We start from the raw sequence: 19,412 nt of genomic DNA on the forward strand, positions 1-19,412 counted from the left end.
AATCAAAAACAGCTTTAGTTCTCAAAAAATGGAGCAAAGAATACTTTTCCTTGACCAATACAAAAATAACTATCACAAGACTGAGATGGGTTCTGTTCTATTTCTGTTACATTGTGAAGTAGGTATATAACCTCTGACCTGTTTCAAGTTTACAATCTTAATTTCTTATTTTGGAAATTTAGGCACATATCTGCCCTTTCAATTTTTAAATTTAATGCTCTTTAGAGCTGGCCTCTTTAAGTATCTGCTCTTCTTTATGACTACCTTAGGGGAAATAAGAAAGGGTGTCCATGCATTTTGAAACTCTGATGGCCATGCTTTATTCACTGGCTTCTTTCAATGGGTTTGGTTCCTGTTGAACTATGTTTGCTCTGGGGAGAGCCATTTATGGAAGAAAGAAAATGCTGTTACACCAGTGTGTGCACGTTGTGGTTGGGTCTCAAAGCAGGAAGTATGACTCAGTTCCTGAATCAGTTTTCAAATATCTTTTAGTTTTAACAAAGTAGGTTCTCCTTAATCTGGTGAATGAAGATACAGTCTGGTGAATGAAATCAGATATATTTTCTTTCTGATTAAGAGTAGTAGCTTTTGACTTCTTTAAAATTTATGTAATGAAAAAGGCTGTTTGCAAAAGAGTATAATCAAAATCTTAACAATAAAAATTAAAATTGATGTTAACCATGAAGAATACCAAGAGCCATACACCGTCACTTCCCTTCCTTCTTCATATGTGATTGGTTTGCCCTGTAAGTTCAAGGGTAGAGCTAAAACCTTTTCTGATTTGCCTCATAAATTCAAGGGAAGAAGGATGGTTTAGAGAATTTGTATTCAGGGTTATTTTACCCGAAAAGGAAGAGCTTCAGGAGAAAGACCTAGTCTTTTAAAGCATTTGAAAGATTATTAATTATATAAGTGATACTGGCTGACTCTTTACCAGATGAAGAGCAAGGGGAAACAAATGGCGTTAAGCTGGCCGGGCATTAGATGAAGTAGAAGACAACTACCTGGAAAGAACTGTTGAACATTTGAACAAACAACTAAAAAATTGTGTGATCATTCTCCCTAGATAGTCCTCTCTCTTTAAAGATATAGGTGCAATAAGAACAATCCTTGGGAGGGAGAGAAAGTGTTAAGCTAGATTTCTTAAATCTCCTTTCCAGTCTGTGCTTTCCTTATGGTAGAACTCCAGAACACATTGCTATTCTCGTAGGTACCACAAGGGTCAAAGAAACAGCCCCACCCACTCAAGTGGGTGGAGTACGTAACATTGGCAGTGTTGGGGCAGAGTGCACAGTAAATGGCTCCCTGGGTTGGTTAAACAGTGACCAGCCTGGGATAACCACAGGAAGCTTGTTACTTTGTCACAGGCCCTTTTTCAAAGCAGAAAGCCTCAGCTGCTGGGGTGGGAAGGTCTGAACTTCTGGTGGCCTGTTAAAGAGGGAGCACAAATTGAAAAGTGAATCATGGTTAAAAGTGCAAGTGAAGTCAGCAGGGAAGCGCTGGCTGGTTTTGCCAAGAGGAGGGCGCAAAGGAGTTGAATGTGGTGTAATTTTGGCTCTAAAAACCTCTTAGATCTCAGAGTATTAATTTGGTAACTTGGAATTAAACTAAATCTTAGGTGCTGTGGTTTCTCCCACATCTGATTTTCCCTTCCTCCAAGTACACACAGTACAGAATTGTAGCTAGTTAAAATTGTTAATGGGATATGTGTGTTACTTTATTTTTCCCCTAGACAGTTAAGGAGAAGTGGTATATGGGACACCTGAAGGTCAACAGACTCTATGACCTTGAACTTCTCCCTTTAGTTCCTCTTCTGTAAAAGAGATACCTTACAGTGGCTGTATGGTCACCAAATAGGACCTACATGTGACATTGCTTATCTTTTACCTTTATACAAAAAGTGTGGTCACTGATTCATGCAGTGAGGTCCACCCTATTATCCAAGTTTTGCATGTTGAGAATTTCTTCCAGCTATAGGATAATGATTGATATGTGGAATACTAAAGAATATTTAAGAATGGGGGGAAAGAACCTACCATGTGATAATTTTTTTAAATGGGACGTGAAATAAATGGTTTGCTCCTGGTTTGTTTGTTGTGTTTGTTTTAAATAACCTAGAGAGTACATTGAAAATAAGGTTAGAAGAAAAGCATCGACATTTGCTCAGATCTATTATGAGTCCCCGGATGTCAGAGATGGGCAATGAGACCACAGGAGTGAACGAGACAGAGGCCCTGCTCACATGGACCTCCACTCTAGTGCTGCCTGTGTTCGCAGTGCTTTTCGCTGGCTAGTGGGATCCTTTAAAACACACATGCCACTCTTACAATTAAAACAAGTTTGTACCCTTGTTCATTTTTAACTTGGTAACTTGTCTTAGATTCAGTACCTCTTTTTTTGATAGCCCAGAAAATGCAAGAGAATCATTAGTGTGTTTGTGGTGGCATAGAGTTAGAAATTGGATGCCTAGAGACAAAACCCTACAGCCTGTTATACTACTGAGGGTTAATATATTGGCCTCAGTTCTACCTTCCTGTAAAATAGTGATGACACCTTGCCTCCCTAAGTGTAAGGTTTTAAGGAGACATAGTAATAAACCCTGTCTGTGTTTTGCCTCTTAAACATATAAAGACTACTAAATACTGAGAGGTTATTAAATTCTAGTGACTTTAATATTTTTTTTTCTCTCTTCAAATAACTGCCTTTCTTCCGCTTAATATGTCCCATATAACGTTTAAGTCAGCACTGTTCCTTCCCGAATAAAAAGTTTGTTTCTTAAACCATGTCAGCCTAGGAGCAGTTTCTACCAGGGAGAGCAGTCATACCGGCAGAGAAAAAATAAGGTGTAAAAGGGGCTCTTGTTTTATCATTTACTCCAAAAAGCTGGGAAGTAGCCAGCTGTTTGTTGGTTTTGAGAAAAAGACATTTAGAGAGTACAAGCTTCTGTGGACCCACCAGCATAAATAACTGGCTAAGATTCAGTTATCCATTGCTTTTTGTCTTTTAAAAAAAGATGATGGTGAGCTAAATAATTTTAAAGCATACAAGATAAGCAAGCTAACTGGAATCAGTTCCCGACAGTTCTGGTTGTATCTCGTCATGTAACGGGTGTGACTGAGTCCTAAAAGAGTAAAGGGTGAACCTTGATTGAAACACAGATCCTAGACCAACCTTTTGGAGTTAATTGCAGTTCTGTGAGTGATTTGCTTGGTAACTCAGATAAATCTGCTTCCCCCTCTATCCAGTTTCTCATTCGCCATTTGAAACTTAGGAAGAACGCTGGCTTAGGAAAAGCTTAGCCAGCACAGTGCTTTGAAAATAATGAAATTATCATGGACTTTGAATTAACCTATTTGTTTTTGTGTTTTCTAGTTACTAAAGAGAGTGTACGGGAGTTTTTTGGTAAATCCAGAATCAGGTATGTAGTAATGTGAGCAGCTGTGGGATGACATAGAAAGAGACCTGTCCTTTTTTGTGCTATGCTTTTTTTAGCCAAAGGATTTCGTTTAAATGTTAATTCATCTTACAAATATTTTTGCATTAGTTCAGTTCCCACTTCAACTCTTTCCATAAAAATAGCTTTTAAGCGGTTTGCATTGTCCAGTAATGGTACACATTATTGTTATAGTCACACAGAGAATTGACGTATGCCATTTTTAACATTTACTGGCTAAGGCCTAATGACTCTCCCTTAATGTTTCAGCCAGAGGGCCACCTTTGTTTGCCCATGATGATTAAAATGCCTTTTGAGAAGACTAAGCAAACATTGAGTCTCCCTCCCAGCCCCTAGTAACGTTTGTCTGTACACTGTACATTTGGAGAAGGAAAAGCAATATTCACAACTATTCTCACATTTTCAAGTAACAAAAATTTCAGCCCCTTTCATCTGTTCTGATCAGTGATCTCTGCCTCCTTCATGGCCAGAGGTATTGGAAACACCATGGCCATCCTTGATTAGAACAGCTATGTTACACAGCTTTAAAGGAAGTTTAAAGTAGAAAAAAATAAACAGTATTTTTATCCCTATGATTAAGTGGTAGTTTCAAATTCTGAGGTGTCTAGCCGGGGCCGCATAGTCAGGACCAAGTTGTAAGACTGTTTGAACATAATATTTGTTACTCAAATCCTGTGACTGTGGTACCTTGACTAACAAATCCTTCTAAAAAGGAAGGTGTGTCTGTCTCTTTTAACAAGTTACTTTAAAAACAACAACAGGGCTTCCCTGGTGGCGCAGTGGTTGAGAGTCCACCTGCCGATGCAGGGGACACGGCACGGGTTCGTGCCCCGGTCCGGGAAGATCCCACATGCCGCGGAGCAGCTAGGCCCGTGAGCCGTGGCCGCTGAGCCTGTGCGTCCGGAGCCTGTGCTCCGCAACGGGAGAGGCCACAACAGTGAGAGGCCCGCGTACCGCAAAACAACAACAACAACATGACACCATCTCACCATTCCCATTAGAATACCTTCCTGTGACTCTTATATGCTGCTTTGGAAACAAAATATCTAATAAAGAAAAAGCGCCTTTGGAATGTAACTTGCTACTAGGAGTATTTATGGATGAAAGCTTTGCACTCCTAAAGAATACTGAAATGTGTTAATCCCCAAATTGATGGTCCAAACGTATCTCAGAAATAAAAGCCAAAAGATAAATAACACTGTAGGCTTTAAGAGGAATCAAGGAATTTCAGAAAGAAAGGAAAAAAAAGAACTATAGCAGAAAAAGCATAAAGGAACTCTCAGACGTGCTTGTCACCGCTCAGATCCTAAAATCTATCAGAACAAGCAGAGTATAACTCAGAGAGCTTATGTTTCTGTCTCTGGGCCTTCTCTTCTGCTTTCTGTGCTAAAGCACACGCTACCAAATTGCAGACCTTGTGTGCAGACAAGTGCAAAGTATAAAAAGATGTGAAGGTAGCATGTCTCTTCCTCTTTTTCTATGGATTTATCTAGGCAAGTTTGGAAAACTCAGCAGGGCATACTAGATTTTTACTTTTCTTCAGTATGTTCTGTTCATCATGTCAGAAGCCGTACTTAAGTCTGGCTTCAGTTATAGTTTTATTTCGTTTGTTTTATTTGGCTTCTTAAAAATAGCAAACCTCAAGTTTAAATATTTTCTTTTTTAATCTAATCTTGTGGTCTATTTATCTGGTTTTCAGGTATCCAAAATGGAATGGTGATTGGTATTATTTAATATTGGAGTGCCAAAAATGTGCTAAGCACTGTCTAGAACAGAGATTTAGATAGCCAGCCAGTGCTCTCAGTGAGGATAGATCCAACAAAAAACACAGACCCCAGGAATGCTTTTGGGAAAAAATTAAATGGTAACAAAGAATAAAGGTCTAAGATACTTGGAAATGTGAAGTCTATACAGATCTGGCAAAATTATTGCGATCAGTTGTCTAGAATATGAAATGATCCTCGGTGATGTACAGATACTCTTGCAGAATCATCTATAGATTTTTGGGCAGGTATTATTTGGCTAGATTATAAAATAAAGCATCCCAGCCTTGTTGGAATTTGTGCTGGACACGCTATAAAGGAGGCAGAATAGTGTAGTGGTCAGTACACTCAGACTTCAGTCTCTGTTCTGCCCCGTTTATTGATGACCTGCTATGTTCCAGGCACTTTAAATACTGTGTGTTCTTTTAATTCTCCCAGCAGCCTCCCCCAACTCACCACCCTTTTTTTTTAACAGATGCAGGAATTGTAGAAGTTAGGCAATTTGTCCAAGGCCAGAAGTGTCAACGCCAGGATTTGGACCCAGTTTTTGTTCAGCTCAAGAAAGAGTTGCCTCCACCTTTATATCATGCTGCATTTGGCCTGGCACTTTGCTTCTTTGAACCTCTTTTTCCCTCTAAAATGAGAATAACCATATTCTGGCCTACCTATTTCGAAGAATTCTTTTTTTTTTTTAATTTTATGTATTTATTTTTGGCTGCGTTGGGTCTTCGTTGCTGCACGCGGGCTTTCTCTAGTTGTGGTGAGGGGGGGCTACTCTTCGTTGCAGTGTGAGAGCTTCTCATTGCAGTGGCTTCTCTTGTGGAGCACGGGCTCTAGACGCGCGGGCTTCAATAGTTGCGACACGCAGGCTCAGTAGTTTTGCCTTGCGGTCTGTAGAGCGCAGTCTCAGTTGTGGCGCACAGGCTTAGTTGCTCTGCGGCATGTGAGATCTTCCCGGACCAGGACTCGAACCCGTGTCCCCTGCATTGGCAGGCGGATTCTTAACCACTGCACCACCAGGGAAGTCCCCAAAGAATTCTTATGGAGATCAAATGAAGTCAAATATTTTAAAACACCTTGAAAATTTTACAGGGTACACAAATCTATTGGGGAGGTATATGTACCCTTTTTAGGTTTTTTTCCCTACCTCCATCCTCAGGGTTTGTGATAGCATGTAAGCGGGTATATTTTATTATCAAAAAGCAACCCAACTGCTGGCCGTGTTGGCACTTGGCATGTTAAACCTCATGAGGAAAATATGTAACTCATATTATAGCTTGATAGCATCTTCAGCCCCCTTCACAGCTGTGTCTGGAACATTAAATTTCTAATGAAGTTTCCAGGATTATGACTTCCTCCCATTCCTTATTTGTAATCAGTCATCTTTGATATTGATTCAAATTTTTGCATATTATCTGTTAATTAGCTATATATATATTTACAGTAATTCTGCAAGAATTAAGATTTTTTATTTCATCTCATTTGCCCTTTGAAGTAAATGGGAATGGACAGCTTTCTACCTGGGTTAAAAGTATAGACATTGAGACAAAATAAAATGTCATTAGAACCTGTAAAGTTTTTTTTAATATAATTGTTGGGTGTTTTTTTTTCCCCTCCAGGATACAATGTCTCTTTGCTATATGACCTTGAAAATCTGCCTGCATCCAAGGATTCCATCGTGCATCAGGCTGGCATGTTGAAACGAAACTGTTTTGCCTCTGTCTTTGAGAAATATTTCCAATTCCAAGAAGAGGGCAAGGAAGGAGAGAACAGGGCAGTTATCCATTATAGGGATGATGAGACCATGTGAGTATAGAATTTGGTCCTGAAGCCTGGTGTGGCTGTCACGCATGCTTACTGAAAGTCATTCGGCTAAGTCAAACCTTAAACTCTATTGTGTGAATCCCCCAAGTGTCTTTCTCATAAAATTTTTTAACCCAGGATGTAAGTGTTGAGGGGGAAAGGCCACTTCTTGTCTCCAGATACTGAAAGTTGGCAAAAGATGAAAAGAGAATCCAGTGCTCTCCTTGAAGGCACCATCATTTTGAGTCCCCTTCGGTAGTATAGCTGGATAATCGGGAGGCAGAGGGTGACTGTAGGTTCTGTGTTGTTGCAACTCTTGGATCATCTACATGCTATGAGTCTCATAGTATATAAAGGAATACATTCTTTAAAGTGGAATTCTGAGAATCACTAACTCTGGATTCCATGTCAGAGCATGTAGACAAGTTAATAACATCCACCTTGGGTGATTTTCATCTCTTGCCTCACATAGGGCATTTATTTATTTATTTATTTATTTAGGCATGCATTTATTATACTGACTTATTTGGCCACCTTGTTTTATGAATTAACAGATTCGTGACTTTACCCTCCTACTTCACTTGTAGATCAAGTTCTTGACAAAACCCTGTTCTGGTTCTGCACTCACTCTCATGGGTTTTGTTTCCCTCAGGTATGTTGAGTCTAAAAAGGACAGAGTCACAGTAGTCTTCAGCACAGTGTTTAAGGATGACGATGATGTGGTCATTGGAAAGGTGTTCATGCAGGTATGGAGCAGACATCTTGCGGGGGGAGCCATGGCCTGGTGACTTACACCTCGTCATCAAAGCACACCATGAGCATAGAACTGGCAGCTCCTTTGATTAAACAGCCCCTATCAAACTCACTGAATTTTTTTTCTTGGTGGATTTAGCCCTTTTGCAGGACTGGACTAGAGGGTGAATTGAATATTAAACATACTGACAAAATGACTGAATATTAAGCATCCTTCCTGCCGTGGGGTCTTTAATTTAAAGCTTGGTCACATTTCCTGCCCTCTTATGTTTCCTCAAGTTTCTAGCAAGGTCTACTGGCTTGGCTTAGTCCCAAATAAAGTCTTTTTAGAATGGAATCTAGAGAAAATTCTTAAGTAGTAGGTAATGCATTAATAGGGTAGAGTTGTCGAACTGACAGTGACGAGAAGGGGCCTGAGTTTGACCAAGGCCCCCATGGAGGGAGTGCCTCCCTCAGAAGAAGCTCATCTACTAGAAGAGTAATGGGTTTAGCAGGACATTTTGTAATTGGATTTCTGGTACGGTTGGACTCAGGTCTGACACAACACACCCGCTGTGGCTTTGTCATGCTGTCTGCTAACCAGTTGCTGGCTTTAGGATGTGAGAGCTCATTGGTGAAGTGGTATCCTGGCTGGTTTCTTCTGAGATGGCTCAGCATTCAAAATCTAGTACAGTGGTTAAATTTCAAAACACTTGTAGGTTCATTCTGTTCCTTAGCAGGGTGAAGAGATTTAAGAATTCTGGGACAGAATCTCTTTTGCCAGGTTAGGTTGAAAGACAATTGTGCTTAATATAGTGAGAATACTTTACGTGTAGCCATTCTAAGTGGCTAGGGAAATCTTCAAAAAGGATATTCTCAGTTTGATCCATCTGTGGTGGCTTTTTGGGTTTTTTTGTTTTTATAAATTTATTTATTTTTGGCCGTGTTGGGTCTTTGTTGCTGCGCGCGGTCTTTCTCTAGTTGCGGCGAACGGGGGCTACTCTTTGTTACCGTGTGCAGGCTTCTCATTGTGGTGGCTTCTCTTGTTGCAGAGCACGGGCTCAGGTGTGCGGGCTTCAGTAGTTGTGGCTCGCAGGCTCTGGAACACAGGCTCAGTAGTTGTGGCGCATGGGTTTAGTTGCTCTGTGGCATGTGGGATCTTCCCGGACCAGGGATTGAACCCACGTCCCCTGCATTGGCAGGTGGATTCTTAACCACTGTGCCACCAGGGAAGCCCATGGTGGGCTTCCACCCACCATTAATCAGAAACTAATTTTGTAGTCCCTGTGCAGAAAAATTGGAATATTGACGCAGCATTTGAGAGTACTCAAACTTACGAAAGTGTGTGTGTATGTACATATATATATAGATATGTATATCTTGGGTCCTAAATGTACGCCTCAGGCAGGCATTTCATGCGTTTCTATGCAGAATTGACAGGGGAATTAAATGCAGTAGCTCAGAAATTGGGCTAAATCCAGACTGACAAGCTAATTTTAAAAGCTATGAACTATATATTTAGATTTGGCTGTTTTTTTACCAGTCTTGTTCCATTTTATCCCAGACAACATCTTAACTTATTTTTATACTTTAAACAGATCTGATCTTGGAGAGTGTACTGGAGATTTGTTCCTTAGGAGAATTTTGTGTGTTCTTTTTTGCATGTGAACTTAAGCTCTCCCTCAAAGTACATGTGGTAGGGCACTTCTAAAAGGAAAAAGAAAGTCTGCATTTTTGCACTGACAGTTTCTCCAGTGAGTGATGGGCCTGGCACCATGTGAGAAGGCAGTGCTCAGGAAGCCATCTGCCCTGCCTCCCTCTCCAAACTCAAAGGCTGAGGTAATTTATTTGAAATGACCATAGAAAGCTGGACTTATTTGGCTGGTTTTCCCCTCCAGAATAAATCATCTGATCATTGTCCTGGGCCTAGTTGTTTTAAATTTCTAGGAGAAGGGAGAACAGTGGATGCCCAGCACAGAGTGTTGTGACCTGGGGAGGCTGTTTTCAGTTCCTTGTGGTCACTATCTGCTTGCTGCAGGTCTCTGTTTTCTCATGCCGGCATACGCACCTCCAGCCGGGGCAGAGCACAGTCCCTGCTTTTGTCATTTGGCAGGCAGACTTAGAGGGATGCTTATTGCTGCCGTAAGGAAAAAAACAGGGAGTTTCCATTCCCCACTCATAAGGATGTCCCAGTGCTCGGCTTTGGGGCATTATCTTTGTAGGCGTGTGAGCTGAGCACCAGGGAAAATCTGGTAGATATCCTCATTTCAACGCTTATTACCTGAAAAGCAATAGAAACAATAGTTACCCTTTTGGACATTGGAGTATGGTGAGCTAGGATTTTTTTATATTATTAGTCTTTAAGTTAGTTCAGTAAGTAAGAGAAGTTAAGTGGAAACCACTGGTTTCTCCATGTTCAGAGACAAGACAGAAGCAGTTTGCCTCTTAGGCAATTGTGAAGATGCCCCTTTTGAGGCCCCTTGCTACCTGTATACATGTGGGGTTGTATCTATAGGATATTTTCCTGAACTGGGAACACTGATTCAAAGTGAGTAATTTTGGAGGGCATTGCCAAACTCTTCTCCATAGAAGTTGTGCCATTTGCCCTCCCACCACCAATGCATGAGAGTGTCCATTTCCCCAAAGTGTTGAACTTTTGGATTTCTGCCAATCTGACAGGTTAAAAATGCTATCTACTTTTCTTATGAACAAGGTCAAAACATCTTTTTTTATGCTGCAGGCTATTTGTTTCTTTTTTCCTGTGAAATGTCTCTTTATGTCCCCTATGCATTTTTCTGTTGGGTTATTGATCTTCTCAATTTCTTCATATGCTAGGGAGATTAGCCCTTTTTCTGTGATAAGAATTGCAAATATTTTTTCCAGTTGGTCGTTAGACTTTGTGAGTTGTTTTTTGTTGTTGTTTTGTTTTGCTTTTTCCCCGTGCAGAACTTTATTTTCACGTAGTTAAATTGGTCAACCTCTTATGGCTTCCAGATTTTGAGTCATAGTTAGAAACTCCTTCCCTACTGCAAGGTTATAAAGAAGTTTACCTGTATTATTTTCCTGGTGTTTTTATAGTTTCATATTTTACACATAAATCTTATTACCTGTGTGGAGTTTCTCTTGGTACATGGTATGAAAGGTGGATACATCTTTTTTTTTAAGTGGCTACCCACTGGTCCCAGCAGCAATTATTTAAAAGCCCATGTTTACACTACTGATTTTAAGATGCTACCTTTATCATATACTAAATTTCTGTGTATATTTGGGTTTATTCTAAACTTCCTGTGGTCAGTTGTGCTTTGATGGAGGAAAGAAATAGTATTGTGATGTTCAAAAGACATCCCAGCTGGAGGGAGAAAAAAGAGGCAGTATTGCTGATACATATGTAACAAAGACACTAAGGAAAAGAGAGCTGCTGGTTGGTGGGTTGATTGGCTTTTAAGTGTTATGTAAGAGAGAAAACCAAGGAGAAACATGAGATTGCCTAAAGGATAGCCCCAAATCAGAAGTATATTGTTAACCAAGTCTGAAAGGTTTGAAATGTATCACTTTCCATATACAGAACTGTTGAAATGCTGCCAAGTCACCACAGGCTTACAAATACTCCAGCTGGTTGTGAATGCCACGTGTACCAGTGAACTGGAGCCTTCAGGAAGCTTACTAAACACAAGAAAATACTGGCGGGCAGTTATTATCTGTTCTGTTTTCTCCCCCGAGGCTAAAGAGGAAAACTGACAGAACTTAGAGAACCTCCCAACCCAGTTGCAGAATGAAAGGTGTTTTCTAGAGAAGGGCAATCTCACAAGCTTTGCTTTAAGAATTTCCATTTTGAATGATCTTGGATCCTTTCCTCCCTCTCCAAGTATTTTTCCTTTGGGGAACAAAATTCAAAGGGGAGCTAACCTAACCCAGTGGTGTTAATTTATTTCCCACCAACCTTTAGAAGCCACGCAGTGAGCTCAGGAGGCAGGGTGGTGAAACAGGCGAGATCCCAGACTGGGCATTAGACCTCCTCAGGTGTTATCCTTCCTTGTTTACTGAAGGCTTGCTGATCAGTGAGTATTCTCCTACCTGCAAATGGAAACATAGTCCCTGCTTCTTTACAGTGTCCTGACACTGGCACTGAAGTCAGCTAGGGTAGAGGTGCTTTCTTTCATTCAGCAAACCATGTGCTGTACAGCCTCTTTGAAGGGCAGAGGACTAGATACAGAGATGAATAAAAGCAGGATCCTTGGCTTGAGGAACTTTTACAACCTGGTGGGGAAGCCAGATGCATTAATGAATAGTAAAGTATCACAGTAGAGAAAAGACATGGGAACCCTGAGGGGAGAGCAGCCAGCTACCCCCAGGCTATTGGAGATAACATAGAAGAGGTCATATCTGAGCAGCAGTAGAAGAGCGTTGCAGACCAAATGGCTATATAACATGCTTTCAGTATACTCATAAAACTCAGAGACCTTGGAAAGCCTTTGGTTCCATCCTTCTGCCATCACTCAGAGAATTTGAATTGGCGGTTTTACTGGCATGACTGGAAAATCTAGTCCTGTTCTTGCAGATCTGGGTTGAGACAGGGATTCATTGTATCACTTGTCTGTTTACACAGGAATGTATAGATTGGGAAAGCTTGAGATGTGGAGATTAGAACATGGAAGGAATGGCCTGGTGTTTCACTTCCTTAGGCATTTTTCTGTAGTTTGGTGAGGGTGGATACATTTTGTCAAGGGTGAGCTCTTATGCAGGGTGGTGGTGATTTCATCCACGGCCATTCTAGAGCGAGCGTCAAAAGTCGGACTTCCAGTTCTCATGTCACACAGTCTCCTTTTCTCAGTGAACACTAAGACTGCTCAACTTCTTTAACATTGTTGTCTTCTCCCAAGAAGGGCTTAAATTTGGTCTAAAGTTCTCATTGATGAATTCTAAACAGTAACAGGGTCTAAGTTACCTCAGTGAAACAAGACTTGTGCAAAGGCTCAGAGCCCAGAAAAAGCATAGTATTCATGAAACTGGAAGAAGTGGAGGTGGGGTGAGAGGAGGGATGAAAAATTGGTCAGCTCATAAAGGGCTTTGTGTGCAAAGGTTAAATGAGTTAAGACTTCAGCTCGAAGTCTTTTTTTTTTTTTGGTTTTGTGGGGACTACTCTTCGTTGTGGTACGTAGGCTTCTCATTGTGGTGGGTTCTCTTGTTGCGGAACACGGGCTCTAGGCACCGGGCTTCAGTAGTTGCAGCACTTGGGCTCAGTAGTTGTGGCACACGGGCTTCTGTAATTGCGGCTCACGGGCTTAGTTACTCCGCGGCATGTGGGATCTTCCTGGATCAGGGATTGAACCCATGTCCCCTGCATTGGCAGTCGGATTCTCAACCACTGCACCACCAGGGAAGTCCCCAACTTGAAGTCTTACGCTAAAGCTTGGGTTCCATTCACCCAGAAATTTTTTAAATTTCCTGAAAAATGTAACCTCTTTTCACATTAAATCTAAAGAGACTAATAAGCAGTAGTCATTATCCTGAATGTAATCTGGTTCTCCCAGTGCTTTGCAATTTGCTGTCTGTTTAGTCTCAGAAGTAATTTTATCACCTATGTTCTTCCAGAACCAGAGAAAGGCAAAAGGATTAACAGTGCTTTCCCACACTCATTGAAGATCGGGCTTGTTAAGTACTTTGTGATCTCTCCTCTGAATCTGAAGTGCATTGATAGCAGCCAGCACTTGTAATATTTCACATTAGGTGTAGATTATTATTAGCCTCTGCTGGTCAGAGGGCTCAGAGGTCACACCCATAGGGCACACCCTGGAGCGTAAGTTGCCGTTCATCTCACACCAGATTCTCTTCTGGTTGCTTTTTGCTTCATCCTGGCAGGAGTTCAAAGAAGGACGCAGAGCCAGCCACACAGCCCCACAGGTCCTCTTTAGCCACAGGGAACCTCCTCTCGAGCTGAAAGACACCGATGCCGCCGTGGGCGACAACATCGGCTACATTACCTTCGGTGAGTGGGGCGGGTTGCCGCGTTTGCGCACCTTGATGGGTTCATACTGCAGTTGAAGTGGTTAAGGGGGGCGGGGGTGAAAGCAGGCATATCGATCATTCCTGTTGCCGCTGCCATGACTGTAGGAGGCCTGCCACGGACTCTAGTACAGGTCGAGTGCTATTTTTATACAGTAATCATTTTCCTTTTTTCCCTGTTTTTCCTAAATCCTAAGGAAAAAAGTGTAGCCTGTGATAGCAAGTGTGAGGAGTTAGGGCCATGTAAGCATTGCTAAGCAGCTGGGTGGGAATACTGTGTCCTTTGACGTTTCTTGGTTTTTTGCTGATTTAGACCAGAGCTCCAGCCATGATTCACTTACTCCACTTTCCCCCTGAAAAAATTCACATGCTCCCCTGTTACAGTTGCTTCAGCCTAGTGAGCTGGCTCATCATCATAGCTGACGGTTTAGAACCGCAGCTTGTTCACCCACTGCCCCAGATGCCACTAAAATGTCCCCCTTTCTGGAGTTTTCTTTAATTCACCTCAGTGCTGAAGGTGCACCGGTTTATCAAAGATGAGCGAGTTGATTTACCAGGTTTCATTAAATCTAAGGTACATTGTTTTTTCACGTTACTCTCTGAGTTCGGCACACAGCTCACAACTCGCAGCCTGCCACAGTTTAATTTGGCAGCATCTCTCTTTATGGTACCTAAACTGATGGTAAACTTACAGTCATTAGCATCTCAGCACCTTTGCAATGTAGTTATCTCCTGGCCTGGTGCTCTTTTCTCTCAGGGCAAGCTGACACAGGGGTCCCACCCTTTCTTATGAGGCATTCCTTTTCATTTCAACAAATCTTTATACTTGAGGATTTCGCTTATGGTGAGACCACTGAGTAGAGTGGGTGCAGAAGATAGAGAGGGCTCCAGGGAGCCAGAAGGAGAGGTGTGCAGGTCGGCCCAGGCGCAGGGCTGAGTGACTGCACAGGGCTTCAGGGGGTTGGCGGCAGGGGGGCTTTTCTCAGCCCCCAGCCAAAGCAGCTTCTCCTGCCCATCCTCATCAAGAGCGCTCAGATCCTTCTCCCTTGCTGTTTGGTTTTCACCACAGACTACATGACCCTCTGTGGATCTAGTTTATCTGAAGACTTACTCTGCTTCAGCACCAAGGACCTAGGACAGGCAGGCTTTGTTCTCTAATCCTGATTGCTCCACAGTCCACCCAGGTAGCCAGTAGTGTCATCCTCCAGAGAGACTGCTGAGCTGCAGAGGCAGGAGCTCATAGGTGTGTGGCAGAAGGAGTAGATTTCACAGTGCACAGCCAGAGAATCCAGACCTGGAATGAATGCCAGGGCCAAACCCTTTCCCTGAGGAGCTCTGGTTTTCGACCATGATCGCCTCCATTTGCACTCACTGGCAGGAAACCCTGACAAAGCCCAGGCATAATGAAATGAGTGGACGGTCCTTAAGGAGGGAGAGATGGAGCTGACTGTAGGCTGCTGGTCGTCCCGCCCTTTGGCATTGGTGTTATTAGACCCTGACGCCTTGCCTATCCCCCTCCCCCACCGCCGCCCAGTGCTGTTCCCTCGCCACACCAACGCCAGTGCTCGAGACAACACCATCAACCTGATCCACACGTTCCGGGACTACCTGCACTACCACATCAAGTGCTCAAAGGTGAGTGAGAGCAGCTGCAGTGCCTCAGTGTCCTGTGCTCTGGGTCATTCTGTCCACCAGAGCTGATGCCGTAGAAAGTCATCTCTGTATTCCAGGCTCTTGCTATGACCTCTTGTAGGTGGTTCTAGAGGCTTCAAGAAATCATGGCCTTTCTCCATCTCTCACTCACCCCTCCCCATAGCAGAGAGGTGAATATATGCTTCCTTGCATGGCCCTGTGTCAACCCTAGGGTGGATATTCCCAGACCTTCCTGATAATTTCTGCTAATTAGAGCAAAGCTGTCTTTCTAGAAGATGACTCTGCTTCAGTACCCATTGTGTTTGCCTCCAGGCCTATATTCACACACGTATGCGGGCAAAAACATCTGACTTCCTCAAGGTGCTGAATCGTGCACGCCCAGATGCTGAGAAAAAAGAAATGAAAACAATCACGTGAGTCACACCGTCCTGCAAAAGGACCACCTTCCTCTCCTAAGCTCACCAAGGAGGAGGTAGTGGTGTCGGTGGCCCAGGTGTGTCTGGGCAGTAGCTGCATGTGAGGCAGGCAGGGTTGGGCCTGTAGCTGCTCAGCAGACTAAAGATGGGACACACAGGTTTTCACTTCTCAGTGGGTTTCCTTGTTTCTACATCTTTATGAGTGAGGAGAGTGGCAGCTAGGATAAAATACAGAGGGACCTTTTTACTGACATCAGCTGTGTTCTCTTTGGGCCTGAGTTGAGGGGCCAGTCTTGTCCTTCTCAGGGTCTTCTTGGAGAAATGAAGTAATTTGCTTAAGGACATTTAGTTGAGTAAATAGGCGTGGAACCACCCCTAAGTGTTCTTTTTCCTGGTCCACTTCGCGGCAGGAATTTTGCATGGAGAGGAAGTTACCTTTATCAGGGATGGAGGTGATGAGAGCCCTAAATGGTGTGAGGCTCTACATGCAGGAGGCCAGCATGGTCTGAGGCCTGGGGATTTGGGTCTGTGCCAGGTGCCAGATCTTGGGTCCCCCTCTGGTGAAGTTTCGGCAGTCCTGTTCTCCAGGTAGGGTAATAAGTGCTGATCTGCTGTCTTGTGCCCACTGAGTTAAAAATCTTGAGGTGAAGTAAGCCTACCCACAACCGTCACAGCCAGTGCATTTGCCAGCACCCCGTAATCTTGGGGGGAGCCTTCAGTAGGTACGGTGTGCCTAGGGCTTCAGGCTCCTTCCCCTGGCGTCTTCTGCCCAGCTAGTTCCTGCTGCCATTCAGCAGGATGAGAGAGGCGTCTGACGCCTGCTTGCCTGAGCAGAGGGTTTTAACCTCAGACATTTATACAGAACAAGTTAAGTCGCCCCTGCCTTCTTTAGGCTTTAGAGGCTGCCTGTCTCTTCGTTAGGAAATTGGTACCAAAGGCCTTTCTCTATAATAGCTCCGCCCACTGCCCAGAGCCAGCGGAGTGTTTAGTCCACAGCTCAATCCTCTGCTTAGAGAGAGGTGTCCACGTGCCGTGGCAGTATCATTCCTTCTACCGTGGCATAGCCACAGATGCCAGCTTCGTGGCATACCCTAAAATAGGCAGAACTCACAAGGTGGGGAGACAGCAGGGTGTGTGCCCTGGGGGACGCACGCTCTCGCTGCCCTGCAGAGCCTTGCCTCCGTCCTGGAGTTTACAGGTCCCCCTTTCCCTGCTTGCTTCTCTCACCCACACCACTTTGGTGACCTTGAGTGTGAGGCAACCAATTTTGTGCCACTTTCAGGGCCCAGTGAAGAGACAGGCAGTTCAGTAGAGGCCAGGAGGTGAGCCAGCAGAAGGCAACCTGACCTGGCCAGCCTGTCGCCCACCGAACAGGAAGGCTGGGCATCATGAGCTGCTGTGTCACCGTCAGCCCTGTAACTGCCTTGTCCATTCAGGAGAAGGGCCCACTAGGCGGCCACCACCCAGTGTCTCCCTGCACGGCTTCTCCCCTGCCCTGTTAACACAGCCAGCAGGCGGTCGTGGGGGGTCATTGCAAAGCGAGTGCAGTGGACAGAGGGCAGGGACAATTCCCTATCCTGATGGGGGACTGGGAAGAGATGAATCCATGAAATGAGCAAACTGTCCATAAACCTCCTTCCTGGAACTTACGAGGAACAGCTTTGCCTTTTTCTGTCCTATGACGTCAGTGGCAGAGGTGGGCCCCAGAAAGGAGAAGGGTGAGGTAAACAACTGCATCCACCCTGAAAACCAGATCGTGTTCCCAAGGGTGGGCAGAAGAAGCCGGGACCCCTGCCCTGCTGCGTGAGGTTTCAGAACCCAGAGCAGCATGGAGGCGCGTGGCGGGTCTGCTATGATCAGAAGCCAACCGTCAGCACCCCGCAGAGCTCTGCCTGAATTGGATACACGTGAGCTTTTTACTGGGGAATGGATAACAAAATATTTTAGCTTCATTTGGGGTTGGATGAGACGATCAGGGCAGGAAAGCTTTAGCGCCTGTATTTTTGCCTCAGTTTCCCGTAGTTCTCAGCTCTAGCTTCCAGGATGCTTTACCAAATGCGCACCCCTATCTTCGGGAACCAGCCTGTTCCCACAGTTGGCTATTCTGGGGAGAAACTGGGTGGAACAGGACGCCCCAGTTCAGGAACCTTAAGTCAGGCAAGCGTTCCGTGGCTGAGTGTAGTCACCACGTGACAGCACGAAGCACCTTTAACCTTGGAAGTTTGGAGGGTTGCTTCTTTGGACGTCCTGCCCCCGTGGTGAAAGATTTAAGGAACTGCTGTCTGCTAGCCCGAATAGGTATAAACTGTGTAGGAGGACCCTGAATGCTTTACTCGGAAGAGGATTGAGCCCAGTCTGAAATGCAAATAGGTCTAGGCCATCCAGAAATTGTGGGCAGGTGATTCTCCTGTCTAACTTGGTACATTTACTGTCCTCGTGGGCTTATTAGCACAGGTGTTACTTGGTACCCCAAAGTATTCAATAGGGAGGAAGAGACGATGAGACATTTCTGTGAAAGCTGGACCTTAGCCCGTGCCTGGAATTCCTACATACCTCTGCCTGAGGAACCTTACCACCTCGTGTTTGCTGTCTCTTCCGGGACCCCATTCCTAGCCCAGAGCATGAGGTGGACGGAAAGGTGAACAGAAACCAGCCTTCACACTTACTCTCTGCTTTTGAAGGGGGAAGACGTTTTCGTCCCGCTAACTCTTGGGAACAGGAAGAGGAAGCGGCTGGCAGCTGAAGGCTGGAACACTTGCTACTGGATAATCGTAGCTTTTAATGTTGCACCTCTTCAGGTTCTTAAGGGATTCTCCGTTTTGGTTCCATTTTGTACACGTTTGGAAAATAATCTGCAAAAACGAGCTGTGCTTGCAAGGACTTCATGGTTCCCAAGAATTTTAAAAAAAAGGAAAAAAACGAATTCCACTTGATCAACTTAATTCCTTTTCTTTATCTTCCCTCCCTCACTCCCCTTCCCCTCCCCCTCTTTTCCAAGCTGTTTTGCTTTGCAGTATGTTACTGGTAATGAGTTGCAGGATAATGCAATCTTAACTTGTTTTCTCCTAAGTATTTGAGTTCAGAACTCCTGTATCTAAAGAAACACGGTTGGGGTCATTAATAAAGAAAATCTTTCTATCTTACATGAGAATTCACTGGGTTTCTGGACTGTGAGTCCAAACAAGAGAGGAGAAGGGATGAAGGGTGCACCAGTACTGCCCTTGAACCTGCAAACCTGCACTGGAAAAGCTTAGGTTCCGGAGGCCCCTCCCCACCCCACCCCCTGCCAGCCTCCCTGTAGAGGAGAGAATGGCTCACTGGTAAGCTCTTAGTTGGCATTTCTGGGTAAACTTAAACATACTCACTGTAAAGCTTGGTTACTAAGTCTTGGCTGTGGCCAAGAAGCTTGCAGGACAGTGACAGGCACTTTATAATGTGTTTTCTGATGAAGTCTTCTATCTTGAATAATGTATAACGTTTCCCCAAATGTGTTTCATGGTGTGTGTGGTTCTGCAGGTCATTGTGGGTCTAATGCAAACAACTGGGCAGTTTCTTTCTCACACAAGAGCCCAATAGCCTGGCATTCCA

General features: G+C 44.0%; 1 protein-coding gene across 1 annotated transcript in view; it reads left to right on the forward strand.

Annotated features, from left to right (window-relative positions):
- The window catches only part of ARPC2 (actin related protein 2/3 complex subunit 2), a 29,736-nt gene extending 10,626 nt beyond the window's left edge, over positions 1-19,110 (forward strand). Inside the window, exons 5-11 of the mRNA XM_079924064.1 lie at positions 3,373-3,418; positions 6,837-7,023; positions 7,673-7,766; positions 13,612-13,738; positions 15,290-15,390; positions 15,721-15,821; positions 18,506-19,110. Coding sequence (XP_079780190.1) covers positions 3,373-3,418; positions 6,837-7,023; positions 7,673-7,766; positions 13,612-13,738; positions 15,290-15,390; positions 15,721-15,821; positions 18,506-18,530 — 681 coding nt within the window. The 3' untranslated portion in view covers positions 18,531-19,110. The remainder of the gene's footprint in view (positions 1-3,372; positions 3,419-6,836; positions 7,024-7,672; positions 7,767-13,611; positions 13,739-15,289; positions 15,391-15,720; positions 15,822-18,505) is intronic.
- Positions 19,111-19,412: the final 302 nt, after the last annotated feature.

Source organism: Stenella coeruleoalba (genome assembly GCF_951394435.1).
Source record: "Stenella coeruleoalba genome assembly, chromosome: 6".
NCBI lineage: Eukaryota > Metazoa > Chordata > Mammalia > Artiodactyla > Delphinidae > Stenella > Stenella coeruleoalba.